General features: G+C 36.3%; 1 protein-coding gene across 6 annotated transcripts; it reads right to left on the bottom strand.

Annotated features, from left to right (window-relative positions):
• Nucleotides 1–9,363: 9,363 nt before the first annotated feature.
• LOC143624219 (uncharacterized) lies at nucleotides 9,364–19,736 on the bottom strand. 6 transcript variants are annotated; one of them, XM_077094935.1, is made up of 10 exons: nucleotides 19,560–19,736; nucleotides 19,111–19,260; nucleotides 18,827–19,041; nucleotides 18,698–18,768; nucleotides 18,466–18,625; nucleotides 18,233–18,395; nucleotides 17,993–18,151; nucleotides 17,803–17,891; nucleotides 17,614–17,721; nucleotides 17,249–17,492 (listed from the first exon to the last, which is right to left on the bottom strand). In XM_077094935.1, exons 1-9 carry the CDS (start codon nucleotides 19,705–19,707, stop codon nucleotides 17,620–17,622), a joined length of 1,257 nt encoding a protein of 418 aa, XP_076951050.1. In that variant the 5' UTR covers nucleotides 19,708–19,736; the 3' UTR covers nucleotides 17,249–17,492; nucleotides 17,614–17,619. The 6 variants fall into 6 exon arrangements, with proteins under 6 accessions (XP_076951055.1, XP_076951053.1, XP_076951052.1 ...); XM_077094939.1 differs by having other exon boundaries at nucleotides 19,111–19,255; nucleotides 19,560–19,713; XM_077094940.1 differs by lacking the exons at nucleotides 17,249–17,492; nucleotides 17,614–17,721; nucleotides 17,803–17,891; ... (5 more) ...; nucleotides 19,111–19,260; nucleotides 19,560–19,736 and adding exons at nucleotides 9,364–9,965; nucleotides 10,042–10,130; nucleotides 10,231–10,389; ... (4 more) ...; nucleotides 11,335–11,484; nucleotides 11,787–11,815.
• Nucleotides 19,737–20,886: the final 1,150 nt, after the last annotated feature.

Genomic DNA, 20,886 nt, shown 5'->3' with positions numbered 1-20,886 from the left:
GATATGGGGTTCACCACCGCCTGGCAACACCATATCACCCGCAGACCAGTGGACAGGTGGAAGTCTCGAATCGAGTAATTAAGAGAATCGGAAAGAAGTGTGGGGATGAATCGCATAAATTGGGCAGAAAAATTAGATGACGCATTGTGGGCCCTTAGGACGGCCTACAAAACTCCCATAGGAATGACACCCTTCAAGCTCGTTTACGGGAAGGCATGTCATCTACCAGAAGAATTGAAACACAAATCCTACTAGGCCCTTAGAGCAGTGAACCTTGATCTAACGTCCGCCGGAGCAAACCGGGAAGATCAAATTTGTGAGCTCGAGGAACTAAGAACAATGGCCTATGAAAATTCCTGGTCCTACAAAGGAAAGACTAAACGCGTACACGACGCTCATTTAAAACGAAATAAAGAATTTAAAATCGGCGATCGTGTAACATAGCATAAAAGGGATGTTCAAGTGTGGGGATGTTTGATTTACATAGAAATATACATCTTTTCAGCATCAAATAATCTCTAAAAACTGCAATTTCTATCTAATAACATAGCATAAAAGGCTACTTATCATAATAAAATGTAATTTCAGGTGAAACCAAACCTCAAACGAAGAAACAAGCAAAAAGACGAAGAAAAACAGAAGAAAACACAAGAAAACAAAGAAACACGCCCCCATGTCTCAAGAAACACGCCCCCATGCTTATGGAACAAGAAAAGACAAAATCTGAGAACAAAAGCACGGGGCCGTGCTCAGCATGCACAGGGCCGTGGACAGGAATGCAGAAAAGACAAAGAAGAATTGAGCACATATCACTAAAAAGCACGGACCGTGCCTGCTAACCACGGGGCCGTTGCCAGCTCACACAAAAGACAAAACAAATCTGACACATGTCATAAAAATACACGGGGTCGTGCTCATCAAGCACTGGGCCGTGCCTCACCATCCGGATTGCCTATAAATAGTGGCTCATGTTGCATTCATCAAGTGTGCCTTGAAAAGATTTCTATCCGATTCTCTCTTATAAAAACACACACTAACACTCACCTTGAAGATCTAGTGAATAGTTTGAAGGTTTGAAGGTCATCACCACTAATCATCATCATCAACCATCATCCCCATCATTAAGAAGAAGGATTCATCTACATTTGGTTAGATTGTTCCAAGTTTAATCATGTATTTGTTATTATCAATCATCTTAATGTTCATCATAATGCTCATTATGAGCTAAACTCCTTTTACCATCTAAAATCTATGAAGAAGCTTTGTTTTACTTGATAAGTAATCAAGACATGTGATGTAGTCTAGTTAAGTACATGGTTATATTACAATTATCTTTTGATGAGAAATGTTTCACCATCTTAAATCACTAATTCAAAGTTGGTGGTTGTCAATCTCTTTGGCAATCGTTCATGATCGATTCATGTTCTTGAAAGATAGAAATACTTTGATACATTATCGAAACATGGATCCTTATATTGTACTTAGAAATGATGAGATATAAGTTATGGTGTCTTTTCTAAACCTTGGTAATCCGAAAATGGCTTTGCTTAGGATATCAAATTAGCTAAAGAAACCATATGTTAATGGAATGTGTAATCATAACCTACTTAAATCAACCAAGGGGAGGTTGTGTGATGAACTACAATCACCCGAAGTTGTTAGAATTGGTATTCGAGAAATTGAAGTCAATCCTAATCTTTCTACTTAACGAAACTACTTGCCAACTTAAATTGACATCATTGAGATGGTATGACGTTAGGAAAGGGTGGACTTTAAAATGCGCATATTATCTCCTTAGTGCCAAAGATGCTCACTTTGGGTTAAGGAGTTATCTATCATATATTGCTACGGTAAGTTTATCACATGTCTACATATTAATTATCAATGCTAAAATGAAGTGGATTCTTGATCTTAGATGGTAACCTTCGCATAATTGAATAACTCGTTTAGAATTTCTTATCTTGGTCACCTATATATTATATATAAGTATTTATATTTTATAAAAAAGTTCAAAAATTAACCCCAAAATGATTAAAACCTCCGATAGAAGTAAAACAACGATTTATTATTAGAAACATTTGTGTCCACGGATCGATACTTGGTTCTTACCAATACTATTCTACATATACGATAGGTACACTTGCCTATTTTGTGTGTGTTTAGTCTTTGTAGAAATCACTTTTATAAATTTAAAACACGATCTTGTGCAAAAGCTAAATATCCAATCTATCACATTTTATACAAGCTACACAGCACGCATCATAAGTGTTCTCTTGCTTTGGAAGTCGAGGGTTAAAATCTCACGGTAGGCAAGTTAGGTGGATTTAGGAGCATATTATTTGGGTATGTTTGATTGAAATGAATGGAATGAGGGGGGAATGAAATGGGAGAAGGAATGGAATGGACAAAGGAATGAAATGGATCATTGCCATTCATTTGTTTTGTTTGGTTAACATATAGAAATGAAATAAATTATTACTTTATGTTTGGTATACAAAAAAAATTGTAGGAAAAAAATAGAAATAATAAAAACACTCATGTCTTACCAAAATAAAAAAAAACTACAATGGCGACGGTGGTAGCTTCGGAGATAAAAATGGTGGTGGCGGTGGCGACGGTGGTGGTGGTGGTGGAGGTCAGGAGGCAGGGGCATTGGTTGTGGTGGTGGTGGTCATGCGATGATAGCATTAGCAGTGATAGAGATGGTTGGGGGGCGATGACGGTGGTGGCTATGATGGTCAGGCAGGGATAGCGGTGGTAGCGGTGATGGTCAGGTGGCGACGGTGACAATGGTTGTCGTGGTATGGCGACGATGGTAGCGGTGCTATCGTTGGTGGTAAGGTGGTGGTGGCGGTGGAGGTGGTGGCGGCGACGACGCCGGTGGCGGTCGGGTGGTGGTGGTGGTGGTGGCGGTGGCGGTGGCGGTCAGAAGATGGAGGTAGCTATGATAGTGGTGGTGGTGGTGTTGAGGAAGTAGGTTGAAGGAGGATTGGAATGAAAAAAAGGAGGGTGGGAATGAATGGATTTGATGGAATTGGATTCCATGTGTAAAGAATGATTCTATTCCATTGAGTATCCAAACATAACTTATTTCATTCCCACGTAAAGAATCATTCCATTCTCACTGTTATTCCTGCATACCAAACGCTACCTTAGTTGTTTAAAAAAGAAAGAAAAAAGTGGATCCAACTACTAGGCTATGTGTAGTGGAGGGGCTACAGATTGTGCGAATTGGGGCACGTTGCACCCAGTCACAAAAGGGTAGGAATTTGTTTTTAGGGTGTAATTGTTTTGTAGCCCTTTTTTTGCCACAACACTATTATTTTATTATTTTATTTTTGTAATTAAACTAAAAAAACAAAAACCCTTTAAGTTATTAAATTTTATTAAATTAACTAAATAAAAGAAAATTGAGTACTCCGGATATATCTCATCTCCCAAATAGTATCCGTGACGATAGAAGGTACCGTTGGTATAAAACGGTAAGACCGGTATGCTACGGCTGATGTAATACTCTAGCACGGGCGACGCGTTTAGAACGTTTATGTCGTTGTTGGACCCGACAGAGCCAAAGTAGGCCAACCAAATCCAAAGGTCGTGTGAACAAATGGCTTGAAGACTAAACGTTGGTACTCCATGGTCATCACGAATGTATTGATCTCGCCATGCGGTTGGACAGTTGGCCCACTCCCAATGCATGCAATCTATACTCTCGATCATGCCGGGAAAATAATGTTTGCTTTCGTGTATATCGTATATGCGAGTCAGGCCGTTTGAAGTTGGAATCCTCAGATAACGACCATCGCATAATTATATTATTCTTATACAAATAAATTATTAAAAATATTTATATTAAAAACAATAATTAACATTAACAATTTAAATTTTACCGAAGCAAAATTTTTCAATGAGTCTCGCGTCGTTTTCTCAGTCATCTTTAAATACTTGTCATTAATGTTGGTCGTGTTGCCGTATACGAGGATAGGGATGAGCAAAATCGATACTGGTACCGGTTGGTACCGGTACTGTCAACCCCGACCAAAGGCGGCAGAACATGCCGGGGTGCAACGTGATTGGGCAAATACACAAGACACTATTAAAGTGTTTAATATTTAATCAACTCATTTAATTTCACAAAATCATAATGTCACATAACAATATTCATACGACAATTATAACAAATATAGCAAATAATATATTGTTCATTTTGCTAATATCCTAAAAGTCTTTATAGAGTGTTTTCCACAATCTCGAGTCAACCAAAAGTCAAACCTGTAACATTGCATAAAATAAAGTTTATCAACACAAAGGTTGGTGAGCAATTCATAGTTTTGAACAAATATGTATATAATAGGAAATTCCACAACTTGTATACGAAACAATAAATAATAGCAATAATTTGGATAATGAAATCGTTAATAAGAATACATTAACAACACCTTGCTATAAGGGGATGCCAAATAGACTAGTGATATGAGCTAAATTATATATAAATATTATAACTATTTCTCACACTTTTGAGTGGCTTTAAAGTTGTTCTTTATGAAAAATTCGTCTAATTGGCTCATATTTGGATTTTAAAGATTTTACGATTACACGAGCTGAAACGGAGTACTTTGTTAAAGTTGAGATAAGCGAGTAAATCAACTCTCAACAATAAAAACAGATGATCAATTTCTTGTATTTGTTCAAAATTCTAATTATATCTATTTGTTTTTTTTATGTCTAGTTTTAAAAAGAATGAAGTGTATATATATATATATATACACTAGTTTTTATCCCTCGTATTACGGGGGTTATTTAATATTGTTTGTTTTAATATTTATTTATTTTTTTAATTTATATTTTTTTATTTTATGAAAGTTAATAATATATTTATTGTTTGATGATAAATTGTTTCACAAATAAATGAGATGTTATAACCCGGTTTAAAAGCTATATGGTTTTGATGAAACCCAAGACTCGTTTATTTTTATTATTATGAAATTGGTTTTTTAATTATAAATAATATTTATGAAAGTTAATAATATACTTATGGTTTGATAAGACCCAAGACCCGTTTATATTTTTTTTTACTATCAAATTGGTTTTTAATTTAAATAATATATATATATATATATATCTTTTTTAAAATAAATAAGATATTATTTTTTATTATATCCTATTTCATAGGATTTTTACATAAATAATTTGGTGGGAATAAATTTTAATTTAATGAGATGTTATAACCCGTTTAAGTAATATCTGGGTTTGGTAAGACTCATACCCATGAATTCGGGTCAAATGCATGAGAAGCCTCCATTTAAAAATCAAGCAAATCTGGTGACTCCAAAAAAAGAAAAGCGACCACATCGCGACACGTATGATTTTTATGTCTTCGTTTATATATATTACTATAGATGCATTAGCCAAAAACGTAACATAAGTTGAATTGTTAAAAAAAGAAAAAAATGATTCAACTAAATAATTTGTTGATTTCTACTTATATGTTACACATTGGCAAATAGGTAATGCATGGTCAGTGAACGTATACAACAAATATTATATTTTGCTTGATCAAGAGAGATGGTGAGCTGCACAAAAATTATTTTGTCATTCACAGTTTATGTGGTCGGGCCAGTATAGTACACAAGGGGAACCAATAAGAAACCTTAAACAAATATTAGTGGGTTGGTTATTAAAAGGAAAAATTATAAAGACCCTAGAGGAGATAGTCACGAAGCAGCTTGGCTGTCTTGGAGATCACGCCAGAGGGTTTTGAACAAAGAAGCAGCTTGCCTCCCCTGCTGGGAATCCGTGAACAAAGAAAGTCAAACAAGCAAGCACGTCAAGCTGCTCAAACAAAGTCCACGTCAATTCAAAAAAAAAGTAATTAACAAGCAAGCAGGTAGGCTGCTCAATTAATTTAAACTCACAGGCTAGCAGCTTAACTATTTATATTTATTTTACGATGTACCGCACTTTATTTTTTATTCTTGTTTCATCGATTATTATGATTGGCTAAATTGTTAGACTGCCTAGGTTTGGATGAATACTTTTTAGACTCATACTATTTTCGGTTTAGATTATTTATTGATTGGTTCATGTTATGGTAAAGTTTGTATTTTATTTGTTTGTGATGCGTATGCGTATTTGGTATTAATTTATCATCAGTTTTTGTTCCATATACGTCTTTGTGAATGTCTTTCATGTATGGATGCATATTAGGTTGTTTACTGTGTGTTTACAACTAGTCTATGGTTTATTATTAACGTATTCCATAGGAGTGGCAATTGAGAGTTTAGAGATACTTTATATTCTGCTATTTGAGAGACCGGAAGGTAATTAAGTGTCATCAGTTTAGGTCTTTTGCGGGTTTGGGTAGTGATTGCACGGGAGTGAGTCACTCTAGATTCCTTTAGATTCTTACATATCCGAATTATAACCGAATTAATTGAAAATACCCTTTTACGCCTTAGGGTGTTTTGTGATTAGAGAGGTGGGGAGGTAATTTAGTATTTGGGTACCTTAGCATAGTTAGGTAAGGTGAAACCGGGAAGTGATCCGAATCATTAAACCGTTGAACTTTACATGATATTTAGGGTTCTTAGGTATTGTTGGTGAGACCGGGAGGTGATCTTGCTTACTTTAATTATTCCTTAAATTTCATATTTTTAAAATACGGTACCAATCATAAATCCAATTCCGAGAGTTTACGAGTTGACTAGTAGGATTCCTTACCTAGGTAGTTATTTCCCATATTTGAGTTCTTGTCCGATTTGTCCGTGCCTAGTTTTCGTGTCAATTTTAGAGTAAGTATTATTTAGTTTATATTTAATAATAAAAAAAATACAAAAATCAATTAAATCTATTTATTTAAGTTATTAGTCAAAGTCTAGTTTAGGTGTCGGTAGTGTCCTTTGGGTTCGATATCCGGACTTCATTAGGCTTTACTACAGTTGATAGGTACACTTGTCTGTCTAGTGGTCTAGCATTAGGAGAGTCTAGGTTTATAAATTTAAAACTAGAGTGTCTAGGTTAGGTTAATATTTTTAGACCGCGTTTTGCACATCAAGTTTTTGGCGCCGTTGCCAGGGATACTCAGGCGATAGCAAAACTAGCATTGATTGAACTTAATTGATTAATTGGTCTTTTGTGTCTCGAGTTGTGGTGTGTCTTGTGAGTTCGTGTCTTAGATTTAGCGCGTCTAGTCGTCTTTAGGATATTTTAGTTTCTTCGAGTCTAGTTAATATGCTTAATAGATCGAGTCAGTTTAGGAGTATTTTATATCGAAGATGTTGGAAAGAGATGATATTGGAAAGAGCTTAACAAGAGGAACATGAAAGATTCCAAAAGATTAAGGAATTGGAAGCCAGGCTTGATAAGTTAATCGAAAGAGAAAGAGTCCGTAAGATAGAGGAACTCGAAGCTAGGTTAGAAGAGATAAGTGCTAGAATTCAAAATGAGAGTTTTTCTTACAAGGAGCAGGAAGCCGTCTATGAAACGGATGATGAATTCTGGAATAATGATGATGAGGGCGTGATAGAAGAGATGGAATTGGAGCTACCTGATTACACAGATCTGAGTGAAGATGTCGTTGTGGAGCCACTTGACCAGATGGAAGATGACAAAGAGGAGGAGCATGCACCATCTTGGGACGGGACGGGACCGGTATTTCCCAAATTTTTACCTACAAAATCCTGGTATCGTCCCGGTAGCGGTACCGAACCGAATATTTCGGTTCCGGTACCGGTACCAAGAATTCACAATTTTCGGGACTGGGATTTTCGGGACCGAGACCGGTCGGTACCGGTATGGTCCCGATATCATCCCTATGCGAGGATGCGTAGAGCTGAAGTACACTTTTGGATGGCGTTGAATCCTAAATATCCTCTTGCGTCGGGTTTTTGTTGAAAATACGTAAACCCCCGCTCCAAATATCCCACGATGCGCAAAAATAAACGCCTAGACATCCGAAAACGACGTTGAAACGTAATGTCGTTAAATGTAGGTCTGTCGTTGAAGTAGTCCTTCATCAAACGATCGTCCGCTTCAATACGATCATGAAGGATATACGGTCACCTACGTTGCGACGAAGAGCCAGTAGAGCCAAATACTATCTTATTGGCGATGGCCAGCATTGCACTCATGACCTCTTCTCCCTCATCCAACGCTCGTTGTTGCATCTGAAGAATTCTCTAACTCTCCTTAATTACTTGATCACAAATTTCGGAAGAGTTCGGGGAATCCGGGGAATCCATTTTGAGATAGTATGAAATGAAAAGGTGATGAAGTATAAATGGTTGAATTAGTTTGACATTTATATTTGAGTTTGTGTATGATATGGTGAAAATGGTTGAATTGGTTTGATATTTATATTAAGTTTTTTATTTTTTTTTTTAAATATATGTGACCGTTGTAACGGTCACTTGATTAAAATATTATTATTTTTAAACAATCCCCGGCGACAAATACCCCCCTCCCCCTATCACCCCACAATCCCCCCCCCCCCCCCCCTATCTTTTAAAAACAAATCTCTTGATGTGATTTTCTTTTCTTTTTTTAGTTTTAAGATCGCTTGGGATAGATATTAATAGAGTTCACATTTTGCAAGCTTTTTAAAACTGAGGGAGGGGTGAGGGGAGTGCTTGCTTATACGGGCAAGAAAAAAATTTAAATGCCACATTTACCACTCTACGTCGATCCATGATGTATCGGTCGTAGTTCATGTGTCCAAGTTTTGTCTCATAAAAATGTTTGGTTGCAATAAAACAAGTATAAGTTGCACACATTCGCATATTTATGGCATTGAGAAATTTAAAGATGTTTGATAAGCTATGTATTGATCGAAGAGGACAAATGCTTAATAAGTTGAGCAGTCATCCATGGTTCAGCCATACCATTAAAAGGTTGGGAGGATGGTTTAGGATCGACAGTGGACCATCCATGATGTTACTGATGAATGTTATTGAGCGATTGATTCAAGATCCAACCGTGTACCAATAGTACGACAGTTGATGTCTTTAATCGTTTATTTGGTGCACCTAGCTTGATTTTAGCAAATAGGAGGCATACCTTACAAACGGTATTTTAGAATTAGCATTTACTCTATATGTTTAGATTTTAACATGTATTAAAATAAGTGTTTAATAAGATCAAATCATACCTTAGAAATTACAATGAAAAGTTTAAAGGTAACTTCAACTAATAGGAACATAATCAGACTAATTACAGTTCTATTCAGTTTGAGATGCATATTGAAATATGTTGTGTATGATAATCATGTGTGTGGATTCACATCTCGTCTCAACTTGGTACCTATTGACACGCATGACGCTTTTTAAAACGCATCCTTGTATTTGTGTACGCAAGGTGCCATGTCACCCCTACTGCATGCTATGTCAACTAATGGGTACACAATAAGACTAATTATAGTTCTAGCTGTTGTAATTTTTTCATTAGCTTTCAACATTATTTTAAAACACGTTTTAACTTTATATGATTTGGCGAATATCACATAAAACAAGCGAATAAATCAGAAGCCTTTATTCACTGAAGCAATATCACACACATACAGAGAAACCCACAAAAGATCAGAAGTTTTTATTCACTGAAGCAAACACACACAGACACTTGTTAAACTGATTTTATGAAATCCTCTATTCCTGCTTCCAAGTTGCAGAAGCTTATTTTAATTTTCAAATACCTGGATGGCTTTTCAATCCAGTCTCATTGTTTACATAATTCAAACCACATGAGCACCTGTTAGGTCATACAAACAAAATACCATATCATGTAAATTAGTTTCCTAAAAACAAGCTGTAATAATAAAAAATAAAAAAAAAACAAATAACAAACTTAGATTCAAATATCGGAAGCAATACCTGCTATCAAGATCAATGAGTATGCAATGCATAGGGTGCAATATCAACTTTAAGGGGATTACCCAAAACCATATCGGCAACCATTTCAGCAGTTCCAAGAGCCTATTGAAGACCACAATGAAATTACATATCAAGCGCGAAATGTACGTGAACAAACTATAACCGAATGAAAACATACCAGAGTCAACCCTTCTCCCTCATGGCCCGCAGCAAGATATACATTTGACAATCCAGGAGCAAGACCAATCATAGGCTTTCCACCTGGCACTGAAACCATATGAAATTATCAAATCATTTTCAGATATTAAACAAAACCTTAGCGTTATTAACATATTACGCAAGTTACAGTGCATAACTGCATACTTACTAAAGGGTCTCAGCCCAACTCTAACTTGTCGGGCCTTCTCCAAATCAGTTAATGATAATTCTTTTAAGCAAGGAAAAAACTCCCCGGCTCGTTCCCATATCTGATTGATGATATCCTCGGATATCTCTGTGCTAAATCCAACAAACCGTCGGCTGCTTCCTGTAACCATAAAAATAATAATCAAAAGGTAAGCAAATAACTTTAAATATACAAAACTTACCAAGAAGGAGATTTCCCGATGTATCCATGGTTGCAGTCATTGAAACAGATAAAGCTTCACCACTCAGTTGCTGAGTTGCATCCTTGTGAGCGATATAACCTACCTCCATTAAACCGTGGTTCAATTTGAAAGAACTGAAATTCTCTATCACCAGTAGATGACCCTGTTAACAAAAACTAAAATAAATATATCTTTTATCTTTCAGAATAATAAAAACATATTCAAAAACTAACCTTTCGAGGCTTTATAGGGACATCAAATTCAATATCCAGATCCTTAATCAGCTCTTGCATCAGAGAACCCGTCCAGCATCCAGTGGCGATTATTATCGCCTTCTTGCTATACAGTAAATTTTTTGAAGTCCGAACAGCTTCAACTTCACCATTACCAGACCTAGAAAAGAATACCCCTTTGATAACAGTATAACTTCTGCAACTTACCTTAAGCAAGTATTTACCATTTTACCTTAACACACCAGTCAATGGCTGATTATAATACTCCCCATATCTTCCTTCACTTGCATATTTCCTATTCTCCTGCATGATTTTAAGTAATTAAAATATAATACACGTCTGTGGATCAATGTCTGGTACCTTTTCAATATAGGCAGCAGAACGTCGAGCATCGATTTGGAAATCATCTGGTGAAAATGCGGCAGCACCTTGTTCACCAATCACAAGTGCAGGTTCTACTTCCTTCAAATCCTTGCTGGATAAAAGCTCGGCTTTGAGCCCAGCTTTTGACAGCTGATCCACCTTCAATTTGAGCGATGCTATTTCATCCGATGTTTTACCAACCAACAAACTTCCTGTTTATATAATAAAAAAATATGTTAATATTATTGCTAATGTTAATAATATGGAATGAGTAGTATACAGGTGTACCTGTCTTCTTCCAACCAAGGACCTCTTGAGGATCCATTCCCTGATGCTTAATATCCTCCGCAAATTTCTCCCAAAGTTGACGGCCTCTTAACGTTAACTCCCATTTCTCATTTCCTGGAACCCTATGTGCCATCCATATATAGCCCTGTCCTATCACCAGTAAAAAAGCCATATAGAATGATGAAATTTGTATTGCAACTTATAACTAACTACTTTACATTTTGGTCCCTAACTTATGAATTTACAGGATTCTTATATTCATTTAATAATGAAAACTGAAACTACAAATAAGAGATGCTTCATTTCAGAGCTAAATTAGGTCAACTGATATATATATATATATATATCTTACACTAGCTAGCCATAACAAAAGCAGCAAAATGAATGTATAAAAACAAACAGTGTTTATAATAATATTAATATGAATTAAAAGGAAGTAAGAGGTAATGCACCTGCACTGGTAGCGCCGGAGCAAGGTAAGGCGGCGGAATTTTTTTTTCAAAATTAGTGTGTATTTACAAAAAAAAAAAAAGAAAAGGGGGAAAGTCAAAAAAAAAAAAAAAGGAAAACGGTGTATCCTTTCCTGCCACCAGAGGATTAGGAACAATATGGATTAGGATCCTCCGTTAGCAGGCGAGGTTCAATCATTGGGACCTATTCATTCCACGCCAATGGAGGATTAAGAGGAGCCACTTCCAAACCCCGTTTGTGTTCCGTTATGAAACTTACAATTTAATACCACTTTTCACATCTTACAAGTTAATACCACTTTATTAAATTTAATTTTACATTACTTATTTAATACCACTTTCCAAACCCCAAACGCATTACTTATTTATTAAATTTAATTCTACATTAGTAATTATACTAACCAAGTATCTTGCCGTTCCACCGTGATCATCGAACCCACTATGTTCAACACGGGGCCATGCCTCGGGTCCTTTATGTATAACACAGTATGTTGATGGAACCATTCATTGTAAGTTTGGAGAGTCGTAGCCGTGATGGTCGGCATACCTTGCACCACATTTTGGCGTCTTTGGTTCCAATTTTCGACATACTAGGCATGAACATCAGACCAGTCTGTGCCCAACCTCCCTTTCCGTGATATCTTACGGAGTCTCCGGAGCTCTTCACGTGAGAAAGGGATAGGGTTAGGGACCTCCTGAAGAAATCCGAACTGTCTCTTCACCCGTTCCACCGAATGATACTCAATGACATTCCAATAAATTAGACAACATGATGACCTCCAACTGTTTATTCCTGATAGACACATTTTCGGGAGTCTATTCATCACGTCCCGTTAAGGCATCCAATCAAACTGTTAGTATAATAAGTAATGTAAAATTAAATTTAATAAAGTGGTATTAACATGTAAGATATGAAAAGTGGTATTAACTTGTAAGTTTCATAACGGAACACAAACGGGGTTTGGAAGTTGCTCCTCTTAATCCTCCATTGGCGTGGAAGGAATAGGTCCCAATGATTGAACCTTGCATGCCAATGGAGGATCCTAATCCATATTGTTCCTAATCCTCTGGTGGCATGAAAGGATACACCGTTTTCCTTTTTTTTTACTTTCCCCGTTTTCCTTTTTTTTGTAAATACACACCATTTCGAAAAAAAATTCTAAGGCGGCGTCGACGACGGCGACGGACAAATCCGATCCGTTGAGAAGGTGACGAGCAATACTCAGTCCGATTATTCCGGCGCCAACGATGACAACGTCATACGAGTGTGAAGCGGACGACATCCAGACGGCTGTCCGATATTTATCCGGCGACGCAGTAGTTGACTGAGTGGTTAGGGTTTGATGAGATAGAAAAAGAAATCGAATCCATTTTTATAAGAAAAAAAAGGTGTTTAGTTGCGAATTGTTTATTCAAGTGGAATTGTCTTTATGCTATGCTAATGCTAGTGTTGTGGAAGATGCCTGCCTCTCCAGGCTCAACTCCGGTGGTACTACGTCACTAACGACGATATATTTTCAAATTGCGCCATTTTTTGGACCATTTAAAACTAATTTTCATGTGTCAACTATCACCTCATTTTCTACATATTCATAAATTACCAAATCACTTATAGCTCTTATCTACATTACTATTACTACTATATATAAATATTGAAAACTTTGGTGTCGCATGGCCTTGATTGGTCCATGTGGCATCGTATAATTAGACTAACGTTTTTTAATTTATTTTTTTTAAAGTTTGATAACTAAATGGTTATTCACGATGACTCGCCGTCATAACGTCTAGGACCCGCAACGCCGGGTTTTATCGACCCTTTTGTTTTAGTTTCAGTACCGTCACAAACGTATCGAAATGACAAAATTCGCATCAACTCAGTGTCCCTACACCGGAGACCGACGGCGCTCGGGTTTTACCGACCGAATAAACACCTTTTTAAATATTTTGTTTTCTATATGTTAATTTGACGATTTTTTTTAGTTTTAAAGCTTATACTTTACCAACGTTGTTTATACGGTATCGCAATGAATGTAATCGAAACCAGCCAACTTCACGACGACTAGCACCTCATGCTCGGGACTGACAACGCTCGAATTTTACTAACGCCCGAGTTTTAACGACTCACAATCGTGAGGCCTGACACCGACAATGCTCGGGCAACATCCGGGTTTTACCAACCGTAAACTTTGTGTTATATAGTTTAATTTGTTTATAAGTTAACTTGACTTTCTTAGTTTTAATGGTTTGGTTTTACCAAGGTTGTTTATACTATAACAAACGTAATCCATACTGACCGAATTCGTGTCAGCTTGCTGTCGTAATTCTTGGTTTTTAACCCCCTGGGTTTTACCAACGCATGGGTTTCAACGCTTAGGATTTACCAATACGTTGGTTTTACCGACTACATAATCGTTTTAAATGTTATAAAGTTTTCATTTGTTAGTCTTTTTATTTGTAAAAGATGAACTACCAACAATAGAAGAATTAGCAACAACGATAGAATACTTTTCTAACCTCAACTGACCAAATGCCGATTATTTTTATTCCTGGTACCGTAACGAACGTGACAGCCACCAACCGAATTTACGTATACTCATCACCTCAACGCTCGGGATCAATAACGGGCGAGTTTTACCAATGGTCAAGTTTTACCGACCGACGCCACCCCATTGGTTCATATCAATTTTTATAATTTTTTTTGTTTTAATTTGGTTTTAGTTCCGGTACAAAAACACCCGTAATCGAAACTGACCGAATTCGCATTAACTTACAATTTCAACGCTTAAGACCTATAACGCTCGGGTTTTAACGACGGATTGGGCAATTTATAGCATATTGATGGGGTCTTTTGGAAAAATGTGTTTTTTTCTTTTTGTTGTCTTTTTTGATATTTTATTTTGTTTTTGTCTTTTTATTGTCTTTTCTTTTCTTTTATTTTTTTTCTTTTGTTTGTTTTTGTTTTTGTATTAGTAATGTTTAAAAAAAAGTACTTTTTAAATATTTTTTTCATTTTAAGCCAAGTTTCGGGTAAAACCGAGTAAAAGTCAAACTTTTCGTTTTAACGAGCTAGTCACTGTTCAAATCACCAAAAATATTTCCTAACATTTTAACTTATGTTTCATTTTATATTATTTAAATTACTAAGTTTGTAATGTGTTGGAACCAAACTTGGTTTAATACCAACATCGAGTGGATTTACATTCGCTTAAACCCGAGTTTGGGACTTTAATTAATAAAAATTCTCAAACTTGCTTAAACTACTGATTTTATTGAAGTGATTCATATATTTAAATAGAATTATTTGACGAGTTTGAATAATACGAGGATATAAAATGAATTAAACAAAATTAAATACTCAATAATATAAGTTTTTATTAATAAGAAAGTTCCGAATTACATTCCCGAGTCAGGTAAACATAAACGAATACAAATACGAAAAATCTGAGATGTTACAACAACGGTAGAACGACGACGACGATGATGCCGGGGATAAGCCCACCACACGCAGACGAGACGACGACGCGGGTGGTGCTGCGGTTTAGATTTGTTTTTGTATTTTGTTTTTTTTCGAACTCGTTGTTATGTATTTAATATTATTATATAAATTTTGTTTTGTTTCAATTTTAAAATTGTTGTTTTAAAAATAAAGTAAAATAAAGTATATATTACTTTATTGTAAAAATAAAGTAATAGATTATAAAAAAATAAACTAAAATAGTTACTAATTGGACGTAACAAGAATTATATTTGGACATTTTTCGATTCAAATCTCCCCACTTGGCAATCATATAATCCTTGTTTCGTACGGTTGTGCCGGGAAGTTTCGAGAAATGTTCAATAATACGTCTCCATAACATTTCTTTTTTTTTTGTTGTTGTTGGTTTTAGTGTTTTTTTTATTCGGAGCAGTGTAAATAAGGCTTGGTCAAGGTGACCTCCTCATCGGGCAACCAACGCCTAGCGTTTTTTGATGCGTCTCCTCCTCCGCGGGTTCATCTTCATCCAAAGTTTCCACTTCATGACGAAAAGCACTTGCAAATTGATGTATAACATCGTTATCGTCTAGGGGATCGACGGACATTTGAGATGGTTGAAATTGAAGCATTTGAAAAGCCTTAGTTGGATAATTTTGGGTAGAAAAAGGTTGAATAAAATGTTGGTTTTGATACGATTGAAAAGATTGGTTTGGGACGGTTGATAATAACGTTGTTGTTGGGAAGGTTGTTGTTGGTTTTGGGACGGTTAAAAATGTTGTGGATAATAAGATTGTTGTTGGGAAGGTTGTTGGAATGGTTGGGTTGTGTCGGGTTCGTCTTGTAACCGAAATCTCGTCGGTTCGCCTAGATTTTGTCGAACCTTTGGTCGGGTTTGGGTTTTCTTTGAACCCGAGCCACATTTCTTAGAACCCTCCATTGATGTGATGTTAAAATGGTGTGTGTAGTAGAAGATTTTGAGTTGGATTTGAGTTGAATTTGAGTTGGATTTGAATTTGTTTTGAAGATATGTTTGAGTTATTTATATAGGAAAAATATTTTTTTTTTATTTTAAACACCCTCCCTCCAACTCCAACGGCTCCATTTCTCGAAATTCCCCCGCCCCCCACCGCGTGATAGCCATCACGCACAAACCCCCCATCATGCGTGATGTGGGCACCGGCGGCGGTGTTTGTGAGGCCACACGCGTGATGGCAGGCCACCACGCTCCACCCCGTCCCCTCTTATATTCTTTCACTCCAAAGCCTAATTTGATAAAAGAAGACAAGTATTAAAGGTTGTCTTACTAGTTACTAAGAATCTAGTTTTTGTTTATTTAGGTAATCTTCCTTGTTGGTCATGACTTTCTAGAAGTAAGTTAGGTACTAAAGAGCGTGTTTCAGCCCCACTTTGTTTACAACTTCAAATTTACTTCTTATTAAATCTTTAAAGTGAAAAAGAAATAAATAATGCTAGGAAATCACTCGATGTTCGATCGAAAAATGGTCGATTTTGGCTCGGTTCAATTTTTGCTTGGTTTGTAAATGAGCCGTTCGGTTGGGTTTGGTTCGGGATTTAAATGAGCCAAGCAACGAGCAAACCCTCACTCGATTCAGCTCAGCCCGTGAACGGCCCTAGTCCAACTATCGTTAATCGAGAAAAGGGAACACCAAAGTGGATTTGGTTCAACCCAGTTATGCTACCAACTCATCATTTACAGCAAAGCCCAAAGTGCATATTGAAATATGTTGTGTGATATGTTTGTGGATTCACCTCTCGTCTCGACTTGGAGACCTATCGACTTGCGTGACGCTTTTTAATACGCATCCTTTTAGTTTGTGTATGCTAAGTGGCGATCACTTAAACCGCTATGTCACTCCTACAGGAGGCTGCCATGCTATGTCAACTAATGGGCACACAATCAGACTAATTATAGTTCTAGCTGTTGTATTTTTTTCATTAGCCTTTGATATTATTTCAAAACACAGTCGGCTTAACTTGATACAATTTGGCGGGCATGACAGAAAACCCGCAAAAATCACAAGTCTTTATTCACTGAAACAATCACACACATACACACAGACACGTGTTAAACTGATGTTATGACATCCACTATTTCTGCTTCTAAGTTGCGGAAGCTTATTTTAATTTTTCAAATACCTGGATGGCTTCTTAATCCGGTCTCATTGTTTACATAATTCAAACCACACGAGCACCTGTTAGGTCATACAAGCAAAATACCATATCATGTAAGATTAGCTTCCTAAAAACAAGCCAAGTTTAAAATAATAAAAAAAAACGTATAACAAACTTAGGTTAAGATATCCGAAGCAATACCTGATATTAAGAACAATGAGTAGGCAATGCTAATGCATAGGGTGCATTATCAACTTTGGGGGGGTTACCCAAAACCAGATCGGCAACCATTTCAGCAGTTCCAAGAGCCTATTGAAAACCACAATGTAATTACATATCGAACGTCATTTTGTTTCTTATGTAAACAAACTATAACCGAACGAAATATACCAGACTCAATCCTTCTCCCTCATGGCCTGCAGCAAGATATACATTTGACAATCCAGGAACAAGACCAATCATAGGCTTTCCACCAGGCACTGAAACAATATCAGAGATTATCAAATCATTTCCAGATATGAAATAAACCTAAACGTTATTAACTTATTATGCAATTTACATTGCATAACTGCATACTTACTAAAGGGTCTTAGCCCAACTCTAACTTGTCGTGTCTTCTCCAAATCAGTTAATGATAATTCTTTTAAACAAGGAAAAAACTCCCCTGCCCGTTCCCATATCTGATTGATGATATGCTCGGATATCTCCGTGCTAAATCCAACAAACTGTCGGCTGCTTCCTGTAACCATAAAAATAATAATCAAAAAGTTTACAACATGTAATAATATCAGAAACATGATTACTTCATAAAGCTGAATACCAAGAACGAGATTTCCCGATGTATCCATGGTGACAGTCATTGAAACAGATGAAGTTTCACCACTTGGTTTCATACTAGCATCCTGGTGACCGACATAACCTACCTCCATTAAACCGTGGTTCAGTTTGAAGGAACTGAAATTCTCTATCACCAGTAGATGACCCTGTTAGCAAAAACTAAAATTAATGTATCTTTTAACTTTCAAAATAATAAATATATATTGAAAAACTAACCTTTCGAGGCTTTACAGGGACATCAAATTCAATATCCAGATCCTTAATCAGCTCTTGCATCAGAGAACCCGTCCAGCATCCAGTGGCGATTATTATCGCCTTCTTGCTATACAGTAAATTTTTTGAAGTCTGAACAGCTTCAACTTCACCATTACCAGACCTAACAAAGATTATCCCTTTAATAACAATATAACTTCTGCAACTTAGCTGCAGCAAATATTTACCGGTTTACCTCAACACACCAGTCAATGGCTGATTATAATACTCAGCATATCTTCCTTCACTTGCATATTTCCTATTCTCCTGCATGATATTTAGTAATTAAAATATAAATACGCGTCCGTGGATCAATGTTTGGTACCTTTTCAATATAGGCAACAGAACGTCGAGCATCAATTTGGTAATCATCTGGTAAAAATGCAGCCCCGCCTTCTTCGCCAATCACAAGTGCAGGTTCCACTTCCTGCAAGTCCTTGCTGGATAAAAGCTCCGCTTTAAGCCCGGCTTTTGATAGCTGCTCCACCTTCAGTTTAAGTGATGCTATTTCATCTGATGTTTTACCAACCAGCAAGCTTCCTGTTTATATAATCAAGAATATGTTAACATCATTAAAATATAACACAATGAGTGGCGTATAGGGTGCACCTGTCTTCATCCAGCCAAGAACCTCTTGAGGATTCATTCCCTGATGCTTAATATCCTCCGCAAAGTTCTCCCAGAGCTGACGGCTTCTCAATGCTAACTCCCACTTGTCACTCCCTGGAACCTTATGTACCATCCATATATAGCCCTGTCCTATGAAAGGAATATTATGGTCATAACTTATAACATTGTCAGTTCAACACGCATTAAACTCAAACCATTCTTTCTTTCTATAAGTTCCCTTACTAGTTACCACCATAATACCAAATAACGAAATAATGTACTGAAACTTGTAACAAACTTCCATTTTGAGTTCTGAACTTAAACAACATTCTTATATTCATTTTGTCTATTAAGAAATAATGTTTAAAATTATTATGTAAGCAATAACCAAATATGTATAATAATATTAATTTGAATTTAATCAATAACTAAGTTAATAGGTAATGCACCTGCACCGGTGGCGCCGGAGCAAGGTACGGCGGCGTCAACGACGGCGACGGACAAATCCGATCCGTTGAGAAGGTGACGAGCAATACTCAATCCGATAATTCCGGCGCCAACAACAACAACGTCATACGAGTGTGAAGCAGACGACATCCTGACGGCTGATACTTTCACTCTCCGGTTTATTATAAAATATTACATATTTATTATATAAAATAAACAAATTAATGAAGAAATTGAAAAAAATAAATTACCTAAATATTTTATAAACTTTTTTTTAACTATGATATTTATTATAAAATATTTTAAATGACGGAAGTGAACAGTGTGGCCAACAAGGTCTCGTCAGATGTGTCAGGAATATATACTATTCACTTCCGCCATTTCAAACGGCGGAAGTCAGACAAATATATAGGGGCATGCTATAAAGGAGTAAAAGTGGTGTTCCACCATTTCAAATGGCAGAACACATGGTAAATATGTCACTTTCGCCATTTCAAATGACGGAATACCACAAAAACCGTCAAGTCACCAGATAGTTTCTGACACGCTCTGCAACCCTTGTGGGTTCCACTATTTCAAATGACGAAACACCTAAAAACCAAAAAAAAAAATTCTCTCTTATAAACCGTTTCACCTATTTTATTTTTCCCATTTATAAAAATTTTTCCAAAAAAGTACTCCGTAGTAAATGACAAATGGATGCTAAAATATATAGAGAATAAGAAAAATAACGTAGTTTTCTAAAAGCCCAAAATCTTGACTTTTTAAAAAAATCCAATAAGGTAATAAGCAGTTTGCGAACTCAGTCCCAAACATTTGACTCAACTCAATCCCAAACATTTGACTCAATAAGATACTTTTTTTTAGCGGTAAATTTTATAAATAACCATCAAACGTCGCAAAAACAGCTCTCTCCAAAACATGGAGGAAAGCCCCAAACAACACACTACATGAAGAAGAAATTATACCAATTCAGCCTATTAATTAATTTACTCTTGGATATATGGTTACATCAATGGAAGCTTATTGACTTGAAATTTCCTATAATCTCATCTCTCTTTATCTCTTTGTCACTGAAAATCTCTTCGTTTCCTGTCTTCCAAATTCTATCACAACAATAATGATCCCTTGAAAAACCTCACTTTCTTGGTCTCTCATCCCTTTCGATATGTGCATCTCCAATAAATCTTTAAACGAGAATAAGGTAGTTAACTAAATCTTTCAATTTCACTCTTTTTTTCTTTTCTTAAATTATCTTTCTTTTTTGTTTTCTTTATTAAACTCGAGAATACAGCGTAAAAAAAAAGACTTATGAGAGCTTCGCATTCG

This window comes from Bidens hawaiensis, unplaced genomic scaffold, assembly GCF_021521415.1.
Source record: "Bidens hawaiensis isolate Kalapana, Puna unplaced genomic scaffold, B.hawaiensis_p1.1 tig00003698_1, whole genome shotgun sequence".
Classification (NCBI taxonomy): Eukaryota; Viridiplantae; Streptophyta; class Magnoliopsida; order Asterales; family Asteraceae; genus Bidens; species Bidens hawaiensis.
The sequence above is the reverse complement of the archived record's forward strand: the minus strand, read 5'-3'. Positions and strand labels throughout refer to the sequence as shown.